At 34.2% G+C, this 17,885-nt stretch overlaps 1 protein-coding gene across 1 annotated transcript; it reads left to right on the top strand.

Annotated features, from left to right (window-relative positions):
• The first annotated feature begins 12,768 nt into the window (after positions 1 to 12,768).
• On the top strand, positions 12,769 to 16,735 carry LOC114753216 (uncharacterized). Its single transcript, XM_028941879.1, has 5 exons — positions 12,769 to 13,091; positions 14,093 to 14,207; positions 14,986 to 15,834; positions 16,001 to 16,146; positions 16,325 to 16,735. Exons 3-5 carry the CDS (start codon positions 15,781 to 15,783, stop codon positions 16,542 to 16,544), a joined length of 420 nt encoding a protein of 139 aa, XP_028797712.1. The 5' UTR covers positions 12,769 to 13,091; positions 14,093 to 14,207; positions 14,986 to 15,780; the 3' UTR covers positions 16,545 to 16,735.
• The last annotated feature ends 1,150 nt before the right edge of the window (positions 16,736 to 17,885 follow it).

Genomic DNA, 17,885 nt, shown 5'->3' on the forward strand with positions numbered 1-17,885 from the left:
GTCAAACAAAACAGTTGAAAAGCTCCATTCCTTGCAACGATTCTTTGCTTGTTTTGTGGATGGTAGTCGTCGTCATCATCATCACCGTCATTTCATTTGGGTTTAACAGTCCCTTCTTTCCCAAATATCCCATTTATTAGTATCGAGTATAGCAGTAGAGAACTAATAATGCATTTATAAAAACTGCACATTATGATCCGTCTTCGACGGTGAGATCAGACCTCTTAATATGTTGTTTGATGACTTCCCCGATCCCTTTTTTCACCTTATCCTTGCTTTTTCCCTTCATCACAATATCCACTTCATGAAAAATATGCTTTGATTAAGAAACCTATATTGTTGAATCCCAGATAAGAATCTGGTTATCTGCTCAATTTACCTCCTAGGGTCATGAGGTCACATGGAAGAAGACCAGGAAAGCTTCTCTTTGATTCTTTTCGAAGTTGCTCTTGGAGGATTGTGCCGAAAACCCAAATTTTGCTACCCAATAAAAGATTTTCCCAGCATCAACACTTCTTATTGATGCCTGCGTGGAATAGATTGAAATTTCATATTGGGATTTCATCGCACTCTCTTGCATCACAGCGACTAGGATTACAAGGTAGAGCCAACAGGAACTTATGTAACCTATTTCTGAATGAGGCGAGGAGATTTTACTATGTTTATAATGTGCAGCAGCAACAATGTAAGCCACGACGTCTTAGAAGGTGGTTTCTTGTTGGTTTGTTGATTTATTCAGGGGTTTGTGCCAAGATATACTATGATCATTTAGAATCTGTTCCCTATCACAAACGGACTCGTTTAATTCTCATTTCTGAGTCTCAATTGAGGAGCAGTGGAGAGAGGTATTTCAAGAGAGAGAAAGAGTCTTTTGGAGACAGAATATTGCCTGATACACGCCCTGAAAGCATTCGGGTAAGAAGGATAGCTCAGGACATAATTGATGCATACGAGGTTGAGATTCAGCGAGAGGGGTCACAACTTAGCACGACGCGGTCACATTCGGATGGATTGAAGTGGGAGGTGTTAGTGGTTAGTGGTTCTGGAGATGCCTTTTATTTGCCGTATGGGAAGATTGTGATGTTTGATTGGATGCTTGAGCACCTCACAAGTGACGCAGAGATAGCATTCCTCCTTGGACGTGAGGTGTGTGTATAGATATAGATATAGATATATATATATATATATATATATATATAAGACAATATTTCTGTCAAGTTACTTATATTTATGTTAAAGTGAGTCCAGTACCCCGAAGTCTTTTGTCAGACCCATTTAGTATCTTAAAGTATTTTGTGGTATAAAGTATTTTTTTAAATGTGTCCAGTATCCTTAAATATGTGTCTAGCACCTTGAACTTGTCTTTCAGGTGCATCTATCACCCTAAAAAAGTACTTTATATTGTGTTTGATATACATTGATTTAATCAACCTTTTGAGGAGTTCATGATGAAATTAAAACTACTCGTGAAATAATACTTTAAAAGCATTACTGCTTCTGAAAAATTAATATTTTAAGAGCAAAATTACATCATAAATTATTTTAGGAAGCTAGATGAGCCTAAAAAAATATTTCAGAGTACTGGATGTATTACAAAATACTTTAGGATGTTGAACGTACCTGATAAAATACTTCGGAGTGATAAATACACCTTAACCCTATCTGTTATTATGTCTAAGTTCTCCAATCACAATTTTTAAAATATTATCATTAAATTATAAACCTACGTAAAAAAAAGGCATATGGCTATTTGTGGTGGGAGAAGTTTCACGTAATCTATATAAGGGATTTCATATAAGTATTTTTCACACCCACATATAAATGGTGTTGTAGTTATTTGGCTCCTTATTTATTATGTATTTTTATACTTGGCATGTTACGTTGTTATAGATTGGGCATATTGTGGCGAGACACTGATGAAAACTTGACAATGGCATACTGCTTTCGCATTATGGGGTCCGTACTCAATCCAATTGGCTTGTGGGATGTATTCATGAATAAATATACTGTTCTTGTCATGCGTATCTTTTGGAAGTAAGCTATATTCACTCTCAATTACTGATTAATTTACATCTTTTAATTGGCTTTATGACTTTGTTGGTAGATTTGATGTGTTGAAATACTACTTTCACTCTTCAGTATAAGTACTATTTAGAGGTTGGATTTGATCATAATTATAAAACCTAATTTTACTTTGTTTCCTAAATTTATAATTTTTTTCCAAAAATGTTCATATTTATTATACCTATTAAGGAGGTTCCTATCAAAAGACAGTTCCAATGCACGTGATTGAATATGATACTTTAGGAAACTCAACATATACTTATTACAAATAACCAGTTTATAACTAATTTTTTTTAATATCTACAAGTTAGTTATCTAGCTCTTGTATTAAAAATTAGGGCTAGCTATAAAATTCCTATTCTAAGAATGTAGCATAGCCATTTTGTGATGCAATGCGATTTGGTTGTTTCAGGCAAGAGTTTGAAGCAGATTACATTGGGATGTGTTTAAGTGCTTCGGCTGGATACGATCCCAGGGAAGCTCCGAAATCGTTGGAGAAGATGGACAAGCTTTGGACTCCCAACATTACTCATCCAACTCCTAAAATGAGGGCAAAATATCTTTCATTTCCTCATGTCATGGAGGAACCTCTTTCTATATACTTACGAGGATGTATAAAGTAGGACTTTGATGTTTGCCTCCTTGTTTGTTTGGTTGGTTGGTTATTGGGAGGGTTTGGAATAAAGGGCTTTGGAGGGCATGAGTACAATTTAAATTATTTAAATTATGTGATCAGAATAACTTCATTATTTGCTTCAAATTTCGTCGTTCTCAGCCTCGTTTCCACAAATATTGAAAACAATGGTGATGGTGAACTATAGCATAACTGTTTTTAGGCTAAAATCCAAAAAAATCCCCTGATGTTGCACATCACTTCTCTAGCTTATAGAAGTTTAAAACTAAGACCCTGGAATTTCATATTTTGACTATCAACTCTCTTATCATTAAAGCTGTTGTTAAACTTAACAGTTTTATGTCATCTCGCATTTTTTTTTTTAATTGAACAATATGCCATATCACTCTAATAAATAGCACTTGGCATTGACATGGAATTTTAAAATACTTAGGGTCATTATGTCATTTTCCCATTAAATTATAGGTTTTCTTCTCCACTTTCCGATCGATTATCAGTAACCAATGCGTTGTGGAAATCAATGATGGCGGCCTGAAGAAAGAAAGGCATGTCCCATCTGAATTGGTTAAATTCTTTCGGCCAGTTCTTTACTTCTTGATATGAATATTGATACGTGTTAGTCCCTGATCTGATGATTGAGAGCTGACAAGATTCTCCCTCGTTTCCTTTCCTTGATTATAGTTGATGCGCGCGCACGTACATATAAACACTTACAGGATGATGCAATAGTAAAAAAGTCCTTTGAAATCAAGGGGCTGTGAAGAAGCAAATCTTGTAGGCGAGAATAGTCACCTGAAGAGTTAAAAAAAACAAAAAAAAGGTGATGAAGGAGAAAGCGGTGCACAGTGTCTTTTAGGCGTGGGCACCATTTTTTTTTAGGCTTACTCTGCTCCTATATATTACTATCTTATGAGGTGTAAGTTGGGTTGCCTGATAATAAATTTTCTTTAGGATACAATGAAGACCCTTAAATATAAATTGCACTTGCAAGATTAAAGTCAAAACAACAATGACATTTACAAAATGATAATTTGACTCTATCTTTACGTGTACTCAAAGACAAAAGCAATGAGTTTGAACTTAGTATATTTGTGTTTGTTTTGTGTGTATTTCTTTCTTATCTCTTCAAATGGAGTGATGGTGAGAGGTATATATAAACCATGAAGTGAAAAGATGCCTTCTGGAGTAAGACTTCTTTAATTAAAAGTCACAATCATATATTAGTTCATGAACTAACATAATTTAAATTACTAAAGAATATTTAAAATCCTTTCCATAAAGAATTACATTTTTTAATATGTAGGGTTGCCTTAAGAAAACAGCACAACCTTTCACCAAGTTATAGTTACTACACCTTTTATATATGCTTTAGAAATCAACATTGGTGTATTTAGGTGTTGTAATTTCCTACGTAACCATTTTGGTGTATCACATGTTGTGTTCTCATATATTAATTTATATGAGAACACAACACGTGATGCAAATTTATTAATTTAATAAATTTATACATCATTTTTTTTTCAAAAACATATGCTGTTATTTTAAAAATATTCCAACAAGTCTAATCTCCACCGTGAGGCGTGAAGGATCATTCTTCTTGGTAGATTATCCAATCACTTCAAATCACAAATGGAATTAAAAAGAACCAACTCAAGCAAAGGCCTTATGCGTTACAGTTTGAAGAAATTTCTCATCTTTCGAAGGCGATATCAGAGTTGATGGTGCGCAGTTTCACGCCTCCTCATCGAAGAAATTCTCCCACCTCCCAATGCTACTTTGACGTAGACTTTTGTCACGGGGAAATGAATATGCATGGCATGAACATGAAAGAAAAATAAGATTAACTTTTCTTGTGCTAAAAAAATAATTATAAGAAATGGTGAATTGTAGCCCCTCCTTTTAAAGTAAAAGTGAAGAAAACTGAAATAGACCATCCAACTATCTTTCAAGTTGTTCAGGGAATCCAAACTCCCAAAATCAGAAAACTATAGATTCCACTGAACATTATTAGGGAGAAACAGATTTGATATTTTGGAAGAAACCAAATCACACAAATCGATATACTGTTGGACTTGCTGCGGTTTGGAAAACGTATATGATGCATATGCATTTGGTTTGCATTGTTCAGTGACAATGGGTACGTATAGGGAGGACAAGCCGCCACAAATGCTTCTATGGCACCATTACGTGCTATGATAATCATAAAGAAAGTCCCACCAACAAATTTATGTAGTTTTCATGGTAAATTTGTGAGACCTTAATTTGGAGCTCCTGAGCTCAAAACCAAGAAAGTTCCAGACTTAGCGCCCAGAAAAATCTTGCAGAGATGACTGAATCAGTGAATCTAAAGATGGCTATTTGGGGTTAGGAGATACTATTTCCGGTCCTTAATATAAAAACTTATTTGACTTTTATTTTGGTCTTAAGTATAAGACCCAAATCTATTTTGTCTTTCATATTTATTTATTTTTTCTAAGGTAATCTTTATAATGACAGTAATTTTAGCCAATAAACTTGATTAGCAATGATATTTTAGGAAAGACAATACTCTCTCCATCCCTTATCACAAGTAACATAGGACTCTATTACATAGATCAAAAAGTGAGATAAAGAAAATAAATAAGTAAAAATTAGAAGTTCTTTTTCCAAAATACCCTTATTGATGGGGGAGTAAGAGTATAAGAAAATTATTATAATAAAGAGAATTATGAAAAAGAGAGGATGTGTGATGAAGAGAAATGATGGTTTGAAAAATGAGATAATAAATATATTGAATATTAAAATAAGTAATTAATGGGGGCAAAATAGAAAACTTGCTACAAAAATTTAAGACAACTTGTAAATGTTGCTTATATTTAAGGACAAAGGAGAGATGATAGTTGTTGCTCATAAAAAAGGGACGGAATGAGTACTTATTTATTACAAATAACTAACTTAATTAATTTAACTAATTTTTTAATATACTCAAATTAGTCAACTAGCTCTTATATTAAGAACCGAAGGTAGTATTACTCTTGGGATCAGGACAATAATGTGCAGCAACATCGTAAGTCTCGAGGTCTTAGACGGTGGCTTCTTTTTGGGGTCTTGATAGTAGCATCTTGTTGTTCAGGGGTTATTGTTAAGACATACTATGATCATTTGGAAAGTGCGCATTGTTGTTCAGGGCACATTGTTATGACGCCTAGACTTTTAAGTTGCATTTTTTTTATAAGATTAAACTCACTCTTCAGCTCCCATACTTTTAACGAGTTTTTATTTTGATTTCTATATTTTTAACGAGTTTTGGTTTTGATCTCTACAAAAAATTACATTAATCATCAATTCACATTAGCCTACTTTATAGCGTTAACGCCACATTTCAGCGAAGTGAACACTGTCAGCCTTAGATTTAAGTTCTTATAAAATTTCAAAGAACCAATGTTTTTTTTTTTTTCACCCCAAAATAGAGACTAAAAGCAATTACAGGAACCAACGTTCTTAACACGTATATTTTGTATTTGGTTGGCTGCTTGTGACATCTAATACGTGTTGGTCTCAATTGGATATAATGGATGAACGAAAATGTTGATAAACAAATTACAAAATTTGCAAAACAATTAATAATAAATTATTTTATGATTTTAATCAAAATCAAAATAATTTTATTATTCATAATATAAAAGATCGTAACATCCATAACTTATTATGAAAATTTCAAATTATTTTTTTTATAAAAAATTCAAATTAATTGACAGTAATTTAATTTTGAAGTTTGAAATCCAGGCTTTTTTTATATTAATTTCAGTGCTTCTAACGTTAAAATTATAGAAAAGATAAAATTTCGTCTATCTTTTAGGAAAAATTTGTATATAAAATTTAGAAAAAATTCATCTTTTAGGCTATCAAATTTCACTTACTACTTCCGGTTCTAATTATAAGATCTCATTCATACACTACAAACAAAGTCTTATAATTAGAATCGGAGGTACCATAATTAACATAGTCGCTTAACTATGACTCATTGCAACGTATTCCCTAAATTTTTAACTCGCCCATAACACAATGCCTAATCTTTTATATTTAATAACTTAATTCTTACTTCTTAGCATATATAACTTATTTTGAGTCATCAAATTATAACTATCCTACATGGCAAAAAATTACCTAACACCATTAAAATGCACACATTCTTTCTAAATTTCTCTCATGTTTTTCTCACAGCTCATTTTTTCAAGAGAAACTTCGAGAGAAAACAAAAATTAATATAGAAAATCCAAATAAAATTCCCAGAGAAGTTCTCTTGATATTTTTCTCAACAAAAAGTTCTAAGAAAAAACGTGGTTTTTTATTTTGCTGTGGTTATGGCTATGACTACTTAATCAATACTATTCCTTTCGAAAGTCAAACAAAACATTGTGGCTCCGGCTTGGGGGGGTTGTTATTTCCGTTGCAATGCTCCCAAGAACATCGCTTCACTAGACGTTCCGTTGACATGATACCAAGAATATCTCTCCCCACAACCTTCTGCAACTACCATTCGAATGCATCTAACTAACAATCACTTTCAGAATATGAACACGTGTCCACTTTAGCTATTTCTTGGTCTTGCTATCTAGCTATTGGAGGAACATTGCCTCGGAATAATCACATATTGTTCAATATCACACAACAATTTGGTGATCTGCTCAATCTACATTCTACGACAATCATGGGGTCTCACGTAAGATCAGGAAAGCTTGTTTTTTATTCTTTTCGAAGCTGCTCTTCGAGGCTCATGCCAACGCCCAAACTTTGATAACCAACAAAAGGATTTCCCAGTTTGAACAGTTACTGGTTCCTGCATGGAATAGAGCCAAGTTTCATATTAGGACTCCATCTTATCACTCTCTTGTATCGCAGAGAGCCAACTAGAACTTATTGTCTAATCCATTTCTCAGTGAGGCTAGGAGATTTTACCATGTGGATCAGTACAATAATGTGCAGCAGCAACATCGTAGGCCACGAGGTCTTATTAGACGGTGGTTTCTTGTTGGTGTCTTGATGATAGTAACATGTTGTTCAGGGTTTATTCTAAAGATATACTATGATCATTTGGAGATTGTTCCCTACCATAAAAGGACTCGTTTAATTCTTTTCTCCGAGTCATCTTTGAAGAAGATTAGAGAGCAGTATGCGAAGAAAAAGAAAGAGCGTTTTGAAGAGAGACTATAGCCCCAGACACAAGCTGAAAGCATACGGGTAAGAAGGATAGCTCAGGACATAATTGATGCATACGAGGATGAGATTAACGGACAAGGGTCACAATTTAGTATGACGTCACATTTGGATGGATTGAAGAAGTGGGAGGTGTTAGTGGTGAGTGGTCATGGAAATTCTGCCTTTACTGCTATAGCGAGTGGTGGGAAGATTGTGGTGTTTGATTGGATGTTTGAGCATGCCACAAATGATGCAGAGATGGCATTCCTCATTGGAAGGGAGGTATGGATGTGTGTGTCTATATACGTACATATATATATATTTATATGCATATTGTATGCTTGGCTCCTTACATATTCCCCCTCGTACTAAAAGTAGGAGCTAGCTAGGCGATTTGCTCTAAACCTAAATTTAAGACTTGAATTGGATCAGCTTGTTCTCCTAAATTCATCATTTTTTTGGGGTAAAATAGCATCCAACGTCGTGATCATTTTTTATGATGCATTTAGCACTCTTATCTGATCTTATCTTTTTGGTAAATCTGGCACCATAATCTTTTTGATGTAACTAAAAAGTATAATAACATTGGAGTAAGATCAGGGACTTGGATACATTATAAAATAGATCATGCACCTGCAAAATAAGATTAAGGTGTTGAATACTGGGAAATAAGATTAGGATGCTGGAAGCACCTTTACTCTCTCTTTTATCTTTAAACTACTCTTATTGATATTAATTGCACATATTAATATTACATCTAATACATGTTATGGTCTTTTAGATTGGGCATATTGCGGATCGACGTACTGCTGAAAACCTGACAAGAGCTTATGGCTTCAAGATTCTAGAGTCCATACTCAATCCAATTGGCTTGTCAGATGCATTCAAGGATGATTTTGCTAAACGTACCATCACCATGCGTATCTTTTGGATGTAAGCTATATATATATATATATATATATATAAATATACACTCTTAATTACTACTCCCTCCTTTCTTTATTATAAGAGACGAATAACCGAATTACGTTGATAAAAAAAACAGTTAAAATTAGTTAAGAACAATTAATATGTAAAAAGTATAATTTTTTTTCCAAAAATACCCTCATTAATAAGGAGAGAGAACATGAGAGAGAACAATGGTAATTTATTAAAAGAAAGAGAAGTGGGAAGAAGAGAGAGTGTGAATTGGAGACAATAAATATGGGTAAAATAGGAAATCAACACAAAAAAATAGAGACAACTTTTAAGTGTCTCTTATATATAGGAACATGCCATAAGCACCAAATGTCTCTTATAATAAGGAACGGATGGAGTAATTAATTGTCAACATCACTTATTAATTGGCTCTATATGTGACTCTATTAAGCTCCTTGTTTATGTATTGGTAGGTTTTATGTGTGCTGAAATAAAATTCTGATTCTGAGTAAGAACATGATATATATATACATAGCCCAATTAATTTTATCACAACATTGCAGGCAACAATTAGAAGCAGATTACATCGGGATGCGATTAAGTGCTTTAGCTGGATATGACCCCAGGGAGGCCCCGAAATTGTTGGAGAAGACGGACAAGTCGTGGGATGACAACAATATTTCCCACCCACCTCCAAAACTAAGGGCAGAATATCTGTCATATCCTAAGATCATGAACGAACCTCTTTCTATATACTTACGAGGATGTCAAAGTAGAAGTTGAGGTTTATTACGAACTTGTTTGCTTAATTCATTTGGTTGGGAGGCTTTTACTGGAAGGCATGGCTACATTTTAAATTTTTAATTATCATGTCAAAAAATTATCCTTATTAGTATTTCCTTCAAATTTCATCATGTTCTCAGCCTTGTTTCTACAAATTAAATATTCAAAACAATGATGATTATATGATGATTTTGACATAATGTTTTCTTAAGAAAATAAAATAAAAAGGCTAAATTATGTGAACACCCCCTAACCGGATCATTTTATTTTCATCTCTTACTGATTTCTTGTGATTGCATAAGCACTCTTATAAACATCACTTCAGAATATAGAATTAATACACGAGGTTTTTGCTTAAACCCTCTTATAAATAATACGATAATACTACCTCTGGTCCTAATTATAAGAGCCAGTTGACTAATTTGAGGAGATTAAAAAAGTAAGTTGAGTTAGTTATTTGTCCTAAATAAGTGTTGTCTTTCCTAAAATATCCTTATTAATCAAGTGTATTGACTAGAACTATTATTATTAGAAGGGCTACTTTGAAAAAAAAAATGTATAAATATAAGAGACAAAGTGGATTGGAATCTTATATTTAGAACCAAAATAAAAGTCAAATAGGGTCTTATATTAAGGAACGGAGGTAGTATCAGATTCAGAAAAAATATATAAAAAAAAATCCTCAATCAAACTAAGCATCACAATTATAACGACAATTACAGACCAATAAGCCTGATTGAAGCCAAGTGCACTTTGACATTTCAATACCGATGTTCATGGCACAAATTCCAATAACAGTTCTTCCTACTTCAAATAAAGAGCTAATTTGTCACAAATTCCAATGTTTTGTTACCCCAAAATAGAGACTAAAAACAATTACCAGTACATATTTTTGTATATGGTTGGCTGCTTGCGACATCTGATGCATGATGGCGTCAATTAGAACAATAGATGAACGAAGATGTTGATAAAAAAAACTATAAAATTTGGAAAACAACTAATAATAAATTATTTTTATGATTTTAATCAAGATCAAAATAATTTTATTATTCATAATATAAAAGATCGTAACATCCATAACTTATTATGAAAATTTCAAATTATTTTTTTGATAAAAAATTCAAATTAATGACACTAATTTAATTTTAAATGTGAAATCCCTAGTTTTTTTTTAATTGATTTGACTGCTTCTATTTTTAACAGTAAAAAAAGATAAAATTAAGCTTGTATATAAAATTTAGAGAAAATTTATCTTTTTACTCTATCAAATTTTAAATCACTTATAATTAACACACTCTTTCAATTATGACTCATTGCAACTCATTCCTTAAATTTTTAACTGGTCGTAACTCAATTTCACAATTATACCAAGTATATCTCTTTCCACAACCTTCTGCAACTACCATTTGAATGCATCTAACCAACTAACAATCACTTTCAGAATATGAACACGTGTCCACTTTAGCTATTTCTTCGTCTTGCTCGTTACTGAAGGAACGTTACCTCCGAATAATCACATATTGTTCAATCTCAGATAACAATTTGGTGATCTGCTCAATCGACTTTCTACGACAATCGCGGGGTCTAACGTAAGATCAGGAAAGCTTGTTTTTTATTCTTTTCGAAGTTGCTCTTCGAGGTTCATGCCCAATGCCCAAATTTTGATACCCAACAACAAGATTTCCCAGTTGGAACAGTTACTGGTACCTGCATGGAATAGAGCTAAGTTTCATATTGGGATTCCATCGCTGAGAGCCAAAAAGAACTTATTTTCTAATCCATTTCTCAATGAGGCTAGGAGATTTTACTATGTGGATCAGTACAACAATGTGCAGCAGCAACATCGTAAGCCACGAGGTCTTATTAGACGGTGGTTTCTTGTTGGTGGCTTGATGATAGCAACATGTTGTTCAGGGTTTATTCCAAAAGTATACTAGCTCCTGTCTTAAATATAAGATTTCGTTTGATTTTTATTTTTGTTTTCAATATAAAATCCCAATTTATTTTGTCTCTCATATTTATCTGTTTTTTTTAAGGTAATCCTTCCAATAATGATAATTCTAGCCAATATACTTTATTAACAAGGATATTTTAGGAAAGACAACACTTATATTATAAATAACTAAATTTATTTTTTTAATCATCTTAAAATAATCAACTAACTTTTATATTTAGCACTGACAGTATATGATGATTTGGAAATTGTTTCCAATCATAAAAGAACTCGTTTAATTCTTTTCTCCGAGTCAACATTGAAGAAGATTACAGAGCTGTATGTGAAGAAAAAGAAAGAGCCTTTTGAAGAGAGAATAGTAGTGCCCCAGACACAAGCTGAAAGCATACGGGTGAGAAGGATGGCTCAGGACATAATTGATGCATACGAGGATGAGATTAACCGACAACGGTCACAATTTAGTATGACGTCACATTTGGATGGATTGAAGAAGTGGGAGGTGTTAGTGGTGAGTGGTCATGGAAATTCTGCCTTTACTGCTATAGCAAGTAGTGGGAAGATTTTGGTGTTTGATTAACAAGAATTGTAAGCATCTATGTTCCTGTGTGCCCATCTCCAGAAAAAGTAATTCTCTTAGTTAACCTTCCTTTCCTGCATATATCATCAGAGACACGCGCGGATGTTGCTTCTGAGAAAATTTAAAAGGAAAACTGAAAGGCAAAACCAAAAGGATATCTTAAAACTCCCTTTCCTTCACCACTGTAGACGTTTGGGTTTCAAAACGGAAAACTCTTTACCGGAAAAGTATGAGGCATGGATCAGCAACATATGAAATCCAAAGCACTTTCTTGAGAAGAAGATAAAAAGTGAGGTTATGGAGGTAGCGGACGACGGACCAGCCGAAGGAAGAATGGAGCAGAGGAAGGAAGAGACTATTTCAGAAGAACATGTCGTTTGGAAATTTGAATTGGTGTGAAGCGATTAGGACGACAAAAATTTGAATTGTCAGATAAAGCGAAGGTGATCCTGTTCTTCTTCATTCTGCTTTTCACTCCTGCTATTTGGGGCTATTCTCCCTGCTTCTTTCTTAGCCATTTTTTAATGTCCCGAAATTAGAAAAGATGCTGTTAGAAAGAATGGAGAGTTTTTTCCCAATCGGGATAGAGATAGGGGTCAGGGAAGGGAAGGGAAAAGTTGAAGAGATAAAGAGAGGCATGTGGAATATTTAATTTAAAAGAGATCAGAAGAGTAACACTCTAACATCTTCATCGCTGAGCATTTCTTTGGCTCCTCCATTTTAGCATTCTCCTCCATCGTATTGAACCCTAGGCGTGAGACATCTTAGAGATATCATCAAACGCCTAACTTCCTAACTCATCTACCCCCGAATTTCGAGTTCTCCTCACCTTTGCCGTCGTGGTCCTCAGTCTATGCGTCGTGTAGCTCGGCCATTCCCTCAGTTCGTGGTGGTCGACTGCTCGTCGCCGTTTCCACTGTGTGTAGCTCGGCTGCGTCTCAGTTCGTGGTGATCCATGTGGATTCTTTCATTCTGGATTTTCGGTAGGCTCTCCCCACCCCAATCCCTCCCCCCCCCCCCCGGGGCGGGAGTCGGTGGATATATAGATTTCTCTTTATATTGCGCTAGTTTAATTCAGTAATGTATGTGTTCTAGCTTTTATTTTGGTCTTTTGCTTCTACCAAGTTGATATAGCTCTTCTTGGGGCAGAACAGATGTGAAAAAGGGAGAGAGCGCGTTTTAGTAGAACTTGTTAGGTTTTGATGAACTCCCATGCTATGTTGTATGTTTTTGAATTATTAAATCATATTTTTTACCAGACGAAGGAATTCGTATTTTTAATGCCCCAAGTTGCTGTTCTTTTGGTGGCTATACAAGTATTGGAGTGGGTTTTATATCTGTTAAATCCGCCTGTCCCAAACAGTACACAATTTTGAGATTTTAAAGCCAAAATATACCGTGGAACCTCTAACAGAACCTATTTAAGTATATGGAAGGATGGATATCTACAAGTGAGCATTTAGCATCAATTAATAATCTATGGTGATTCATTTTTTTTTAAAAAAAAAAAAAATCCCATTCACGCCGTAACTGATAAATACTAACCTCAAAACTTTTCTGATTCTTTCTGATCTTCAGAAATTGGAGATTGTCTTTTTTGTTCTTTCCCCTTATTTCTCGCAAGAAATCTCTTTGGACCATTTCTTCAATTTGTTTCAAATTTCTTATGTTCTTTTGTAGATACACGATGGAAATCAGCGTAAATCTATTTTCTTCTTCAGGTACATGCTTGCAAAAGGTCCTGGCATGGTTTTATCTATTCGCTTATTTGGAATCTGGCCTAAATATTCATTTCTTTGTATATTGATCTGTAGACTTTTAAACTGTACTTATTTTCAAACAGCTACACTACTCTGCATTAATATAGAGAAGTTCAAAATACAAATGTGGAGATAGAGCTATCTGAGAGCACACTTCGTCAGTGTGGGTGTGGAAGTGGGATTGTACCCTTATATGTGCATTTATGTTCTTTTACTACTTTCAGCTTGCGATGTGCTTTGGCCACTAGAAAGGAAACGGCAGAGGTTATTCTTCCTATTGGGATTGGCACTAATTCTAGAGCTGGACATTGAGAGCATTAGAACACTCTTACCTGATTGGTATGATCTATCTTCTCTCATTTGTGACTGATATCTTGAAATTTGATTTATGATGTGGTTGGGATCCGGTTCATCATTTTGTAGGCAGAAAATTAAACACATGTGAAGGGCTTAGCGAAAGCCTCCACTATATCTGTGGATGTATTTGTCTTGACTTCAGTATGTAAAATCAACTATTTTCTTCTTCAGTGAAAATCTATTGCTAGTGGTCGTGGAATGTCATGTCAAATATCCATAACAAGTTTGACAGTGTCCTGGAGATTCCCTCCTTTTTTCATGTATGCTTCAACATTTTCCTAGGGGAGACTGAATCATTATTCCGCAGGGGATGAATCAAAATTACCTTCAATTTATATTTCGTTTCTCAGTAATATCATACAGAGTCAACTTGTGATCCTTTGTTTTGCTGAGCCTTATATAAGTCATGGCAGATTCTTTGATCATCTTGATGTTAGTCACTTAGACTTACCTCCTAACTCCTAAGAGTTGTCTTTACTTTATTCAAGTATTGAATTCCCTAGGGACTAGTACTGGATTAAATTTTGTACCAAAATTATCTTAATGCACTTAATTGGAAAAAAAATGAAATAACAACCATAGTTTAAGAGTAACAGTTTTAATATATTAAATAAGAACAACTACTAAGAGGACTTCCCTGATGGTGAGATCTCTTAATATGTTGTTTGGCGACTTCCCTGACCCCTTTTTCTACCTGAGACGTCTCTTCTTCCTTTTTCCTTAATCACAATATCCTCTTCATGAAAATGATGCATATCAGGTTTCATTTCTTACTTCAAGAAACACATATTGTTCAATCTCATATAAGAATTTGGTGATCTGCTCAATTTACCTTCTACGATCATGGGGTCGCACGGAAGAAGAGCAGGAAAGCTGGTCTTCGACTCATTTCGAAGTTGCTCTTGGAGGATTATGCCCAAAACTGAAATTCTACTATCCAATAAAAGATTTTCCCAGTTTGAACACTTGATGGTTCCTGCATGGAATAGAGCTAAACTTCATATTCGGATTTCATCACACTCTCTTATATCACAAAGACTACGCTTACAGGGTAGAGTACACAGGAACTTGGGTAATCCATTTCTCAATGAGGCGAGGAGATTTTACTCTGTGAATCAGTATGATTATGTGCAGCAACATCGCAAGTCCCGAGGTTTTAGATGGTGGTTTCGTGCTGGTGTGTTGATAGTAACATGTTGTTCATGTGTTATTGTCAAGATATTCTATGATCATCTGCACATTGTTCCCTATCACGATAGAACACGTTTAATCCTCTTCTCCGAGTCTACGTTGAGGAGGCTCGCAGAGATGCATTTCATGAAAAAGAAAAAAGTCTTTTGAAGGGAAAATATTGCCTGATACTCATCTTGAAACTATACGGTTACGAAGGATAGCTCGGGACATAATTGATGCATGCGAAGAAGAGATCCAACGACAAGGGTCACAACTTAGTACCACGTCACATTTGGATGGATTGGACTGGGAGGTGCTAGTGGTGACTGGTTCTGGACATTCCTTTGCTACAGAGTGTGGGAAGATTGTGTTGTTTGATTGGATGCTTGAGCATGTCACAAGTGATGCAGAGATAGCATTCCTCATCGGACGTGAGGTAGGTGTGTGTGTGTATGCATGCATGTGTGCTTGGAATTGTAATTTGTTGGCTCCTTGATTATATGATTACAAATGAGGCCTTATATTTAGGACTAAAGGTAAAATTTTTATATTGTGTTGGCTAGTTGCGACTTTGAACTCTCATATATGTTCTGCTCTTTTAGATTGGGCATATTGTGGCTCAACATTATGCTGAAAACTTGACAATATCTTATTGCATCGAGATTCTAATGGCCATCCTCAATCCAATTGGCTTATGGGATGCATTCAGGAATGAATATGGCACTCCTGTCGCTCATATCTTATTGGCGTAAGCTATATTCACTCTCAACTACTAATTAACCTTCAACACCTTTTATGTCTTTATTAAAACTGCATGCTTGTTTATTCCTGGGTTTGATTTGCTGAGATAAAATTCTCATTCTAGGAACGTAACATGGCCTTTTTTTCGATATAATTGTACCATTTCATCCTTTCATAACTTGCAGGCAAGAATTTGAAGCAGATTACATCGGGATACGTTTAAGTGCTTTAGCTGGATACGATCCCAGGGAGGCTCCAAAATTCTTGGAGAAGATAGACGAGTTTTGGGTTGCCAACATTGTGTCCCCAACTCCAAAAAGGAGGGCAAAATATCTGTCATCTCCTGAGAACATGTGGCAACCTCTTTCTATATACTTACGGGGATGTTTAAAGCAGGACAAATGAGGTACCTCCTTGGTTGGTTATTGGGAGGGTTTGGAATGAACGGCTTTGGAGGGGATGACTGCAATTTAAATTAGTTTAATTCTGTTATCAGAATAACTTTATTATTTGCTTCAAATTTCGTCATTCTCAATCTTGTTACTACTAATGTTGGAAGCACTGATGAATTGATGATGATCTGATGAAGAATTGTAACATCAACTGCTTTTAAGGTAAAAACATGTCATGTTTATGAACAAGAAAAAAGATAAGATCACCCTTATATGCTAGAAAAGAAGAATACACATAAGAAATGGTGAATTCTGACCCCTTTTTTCCTAAATAAAAATGGAGAAAAATGAAATGGGCAGTCTGACAATCTTTTAGGATGATCGGCGGGTTTGAACGCTCAAAAAACCATAAAAATTTTTAGATTTTGCTAAAACATATTGTTGGACTTGTGTGGTCATAGAACTCAGCAGTTGAGCAATCAGTACCAATTAATGTCTGAAAGAAATGTGACTTCAATTTTATTACATGTCATTTTCTCAGACATTTTCAGTCTTCAAGAAGTTTAGAAAAAACATTATGCATGTATTTGATTTTTATTATTTAGTGAATATGGATACACACAGGGCGGCCATAAATGCTTCTATGGCGCCATTACGTGTTGTAATGATCATAAAGAAAGTTCCAGACTAGGCGCCCAGAAAATATTACAAATTGAATCAGTGTCATTGAATCCAAAGATGGCAAGCTGCTTGAGATGAAAAATAATTGCAGAAAATTATATGTGCTGCATTTAATTTTTTTAGTATTATGTTATTCAACTGTGTTGTTAGTACTAACCAACTATTCATGCGTTTGTAATATTATGATCCACATAATAGTAAAGTTAACAAATCATAAGATTAATTTCTTTTATACCATATTATGTTAATTATAAATTATATGAAATTTTATAAGAAATAAAACTCATTTTTTGTTTAACTTTTCTGAAACTAATTTAAAACAGCTAAGTATATTTTATAGATTTTCAATAAAAGAATATTAAGAATAAATATCATTGTTGACTCTTACAGTTTAATGAAATTTTGCTTTTGATAGTTTCATATTACAGTTTTTGGTCCTTATAGTTTTATAATGATTTGATCTGAGTTAATGTTATTACATATAGGGATTAAAACAAAAACTCATTAAAAGTACATGGACTCATCCGGTCAATATACTTTTAACTGGTTTTGGTTTTGGCACTTATACATTTAGCAGATTTCAGTATTTTCTTTACATTTAAAGAAAATACCGTTAAACCAAGTCTTATGAAATTAAACCAAGTCTTATAAAATTATAGGAATCAAAACTTAT

The sequence above is a fragment of the Neltuma alba genome, unplaced genomic scaffold (assembly GCF_004799145.2).
Source record: "Neltuma alba isolate B1F8T4 unplaced genomic scaffold, ASM479914v2 tig00007784_pilon, whole genome shotgun sequence".
NCBI classification, from domain to species: Eukaryota; Viridiplantae; Streptophyta; class Magnoliopsida; order Fabales; family Fabaceae; genus Neltuma; species Neltuma alba.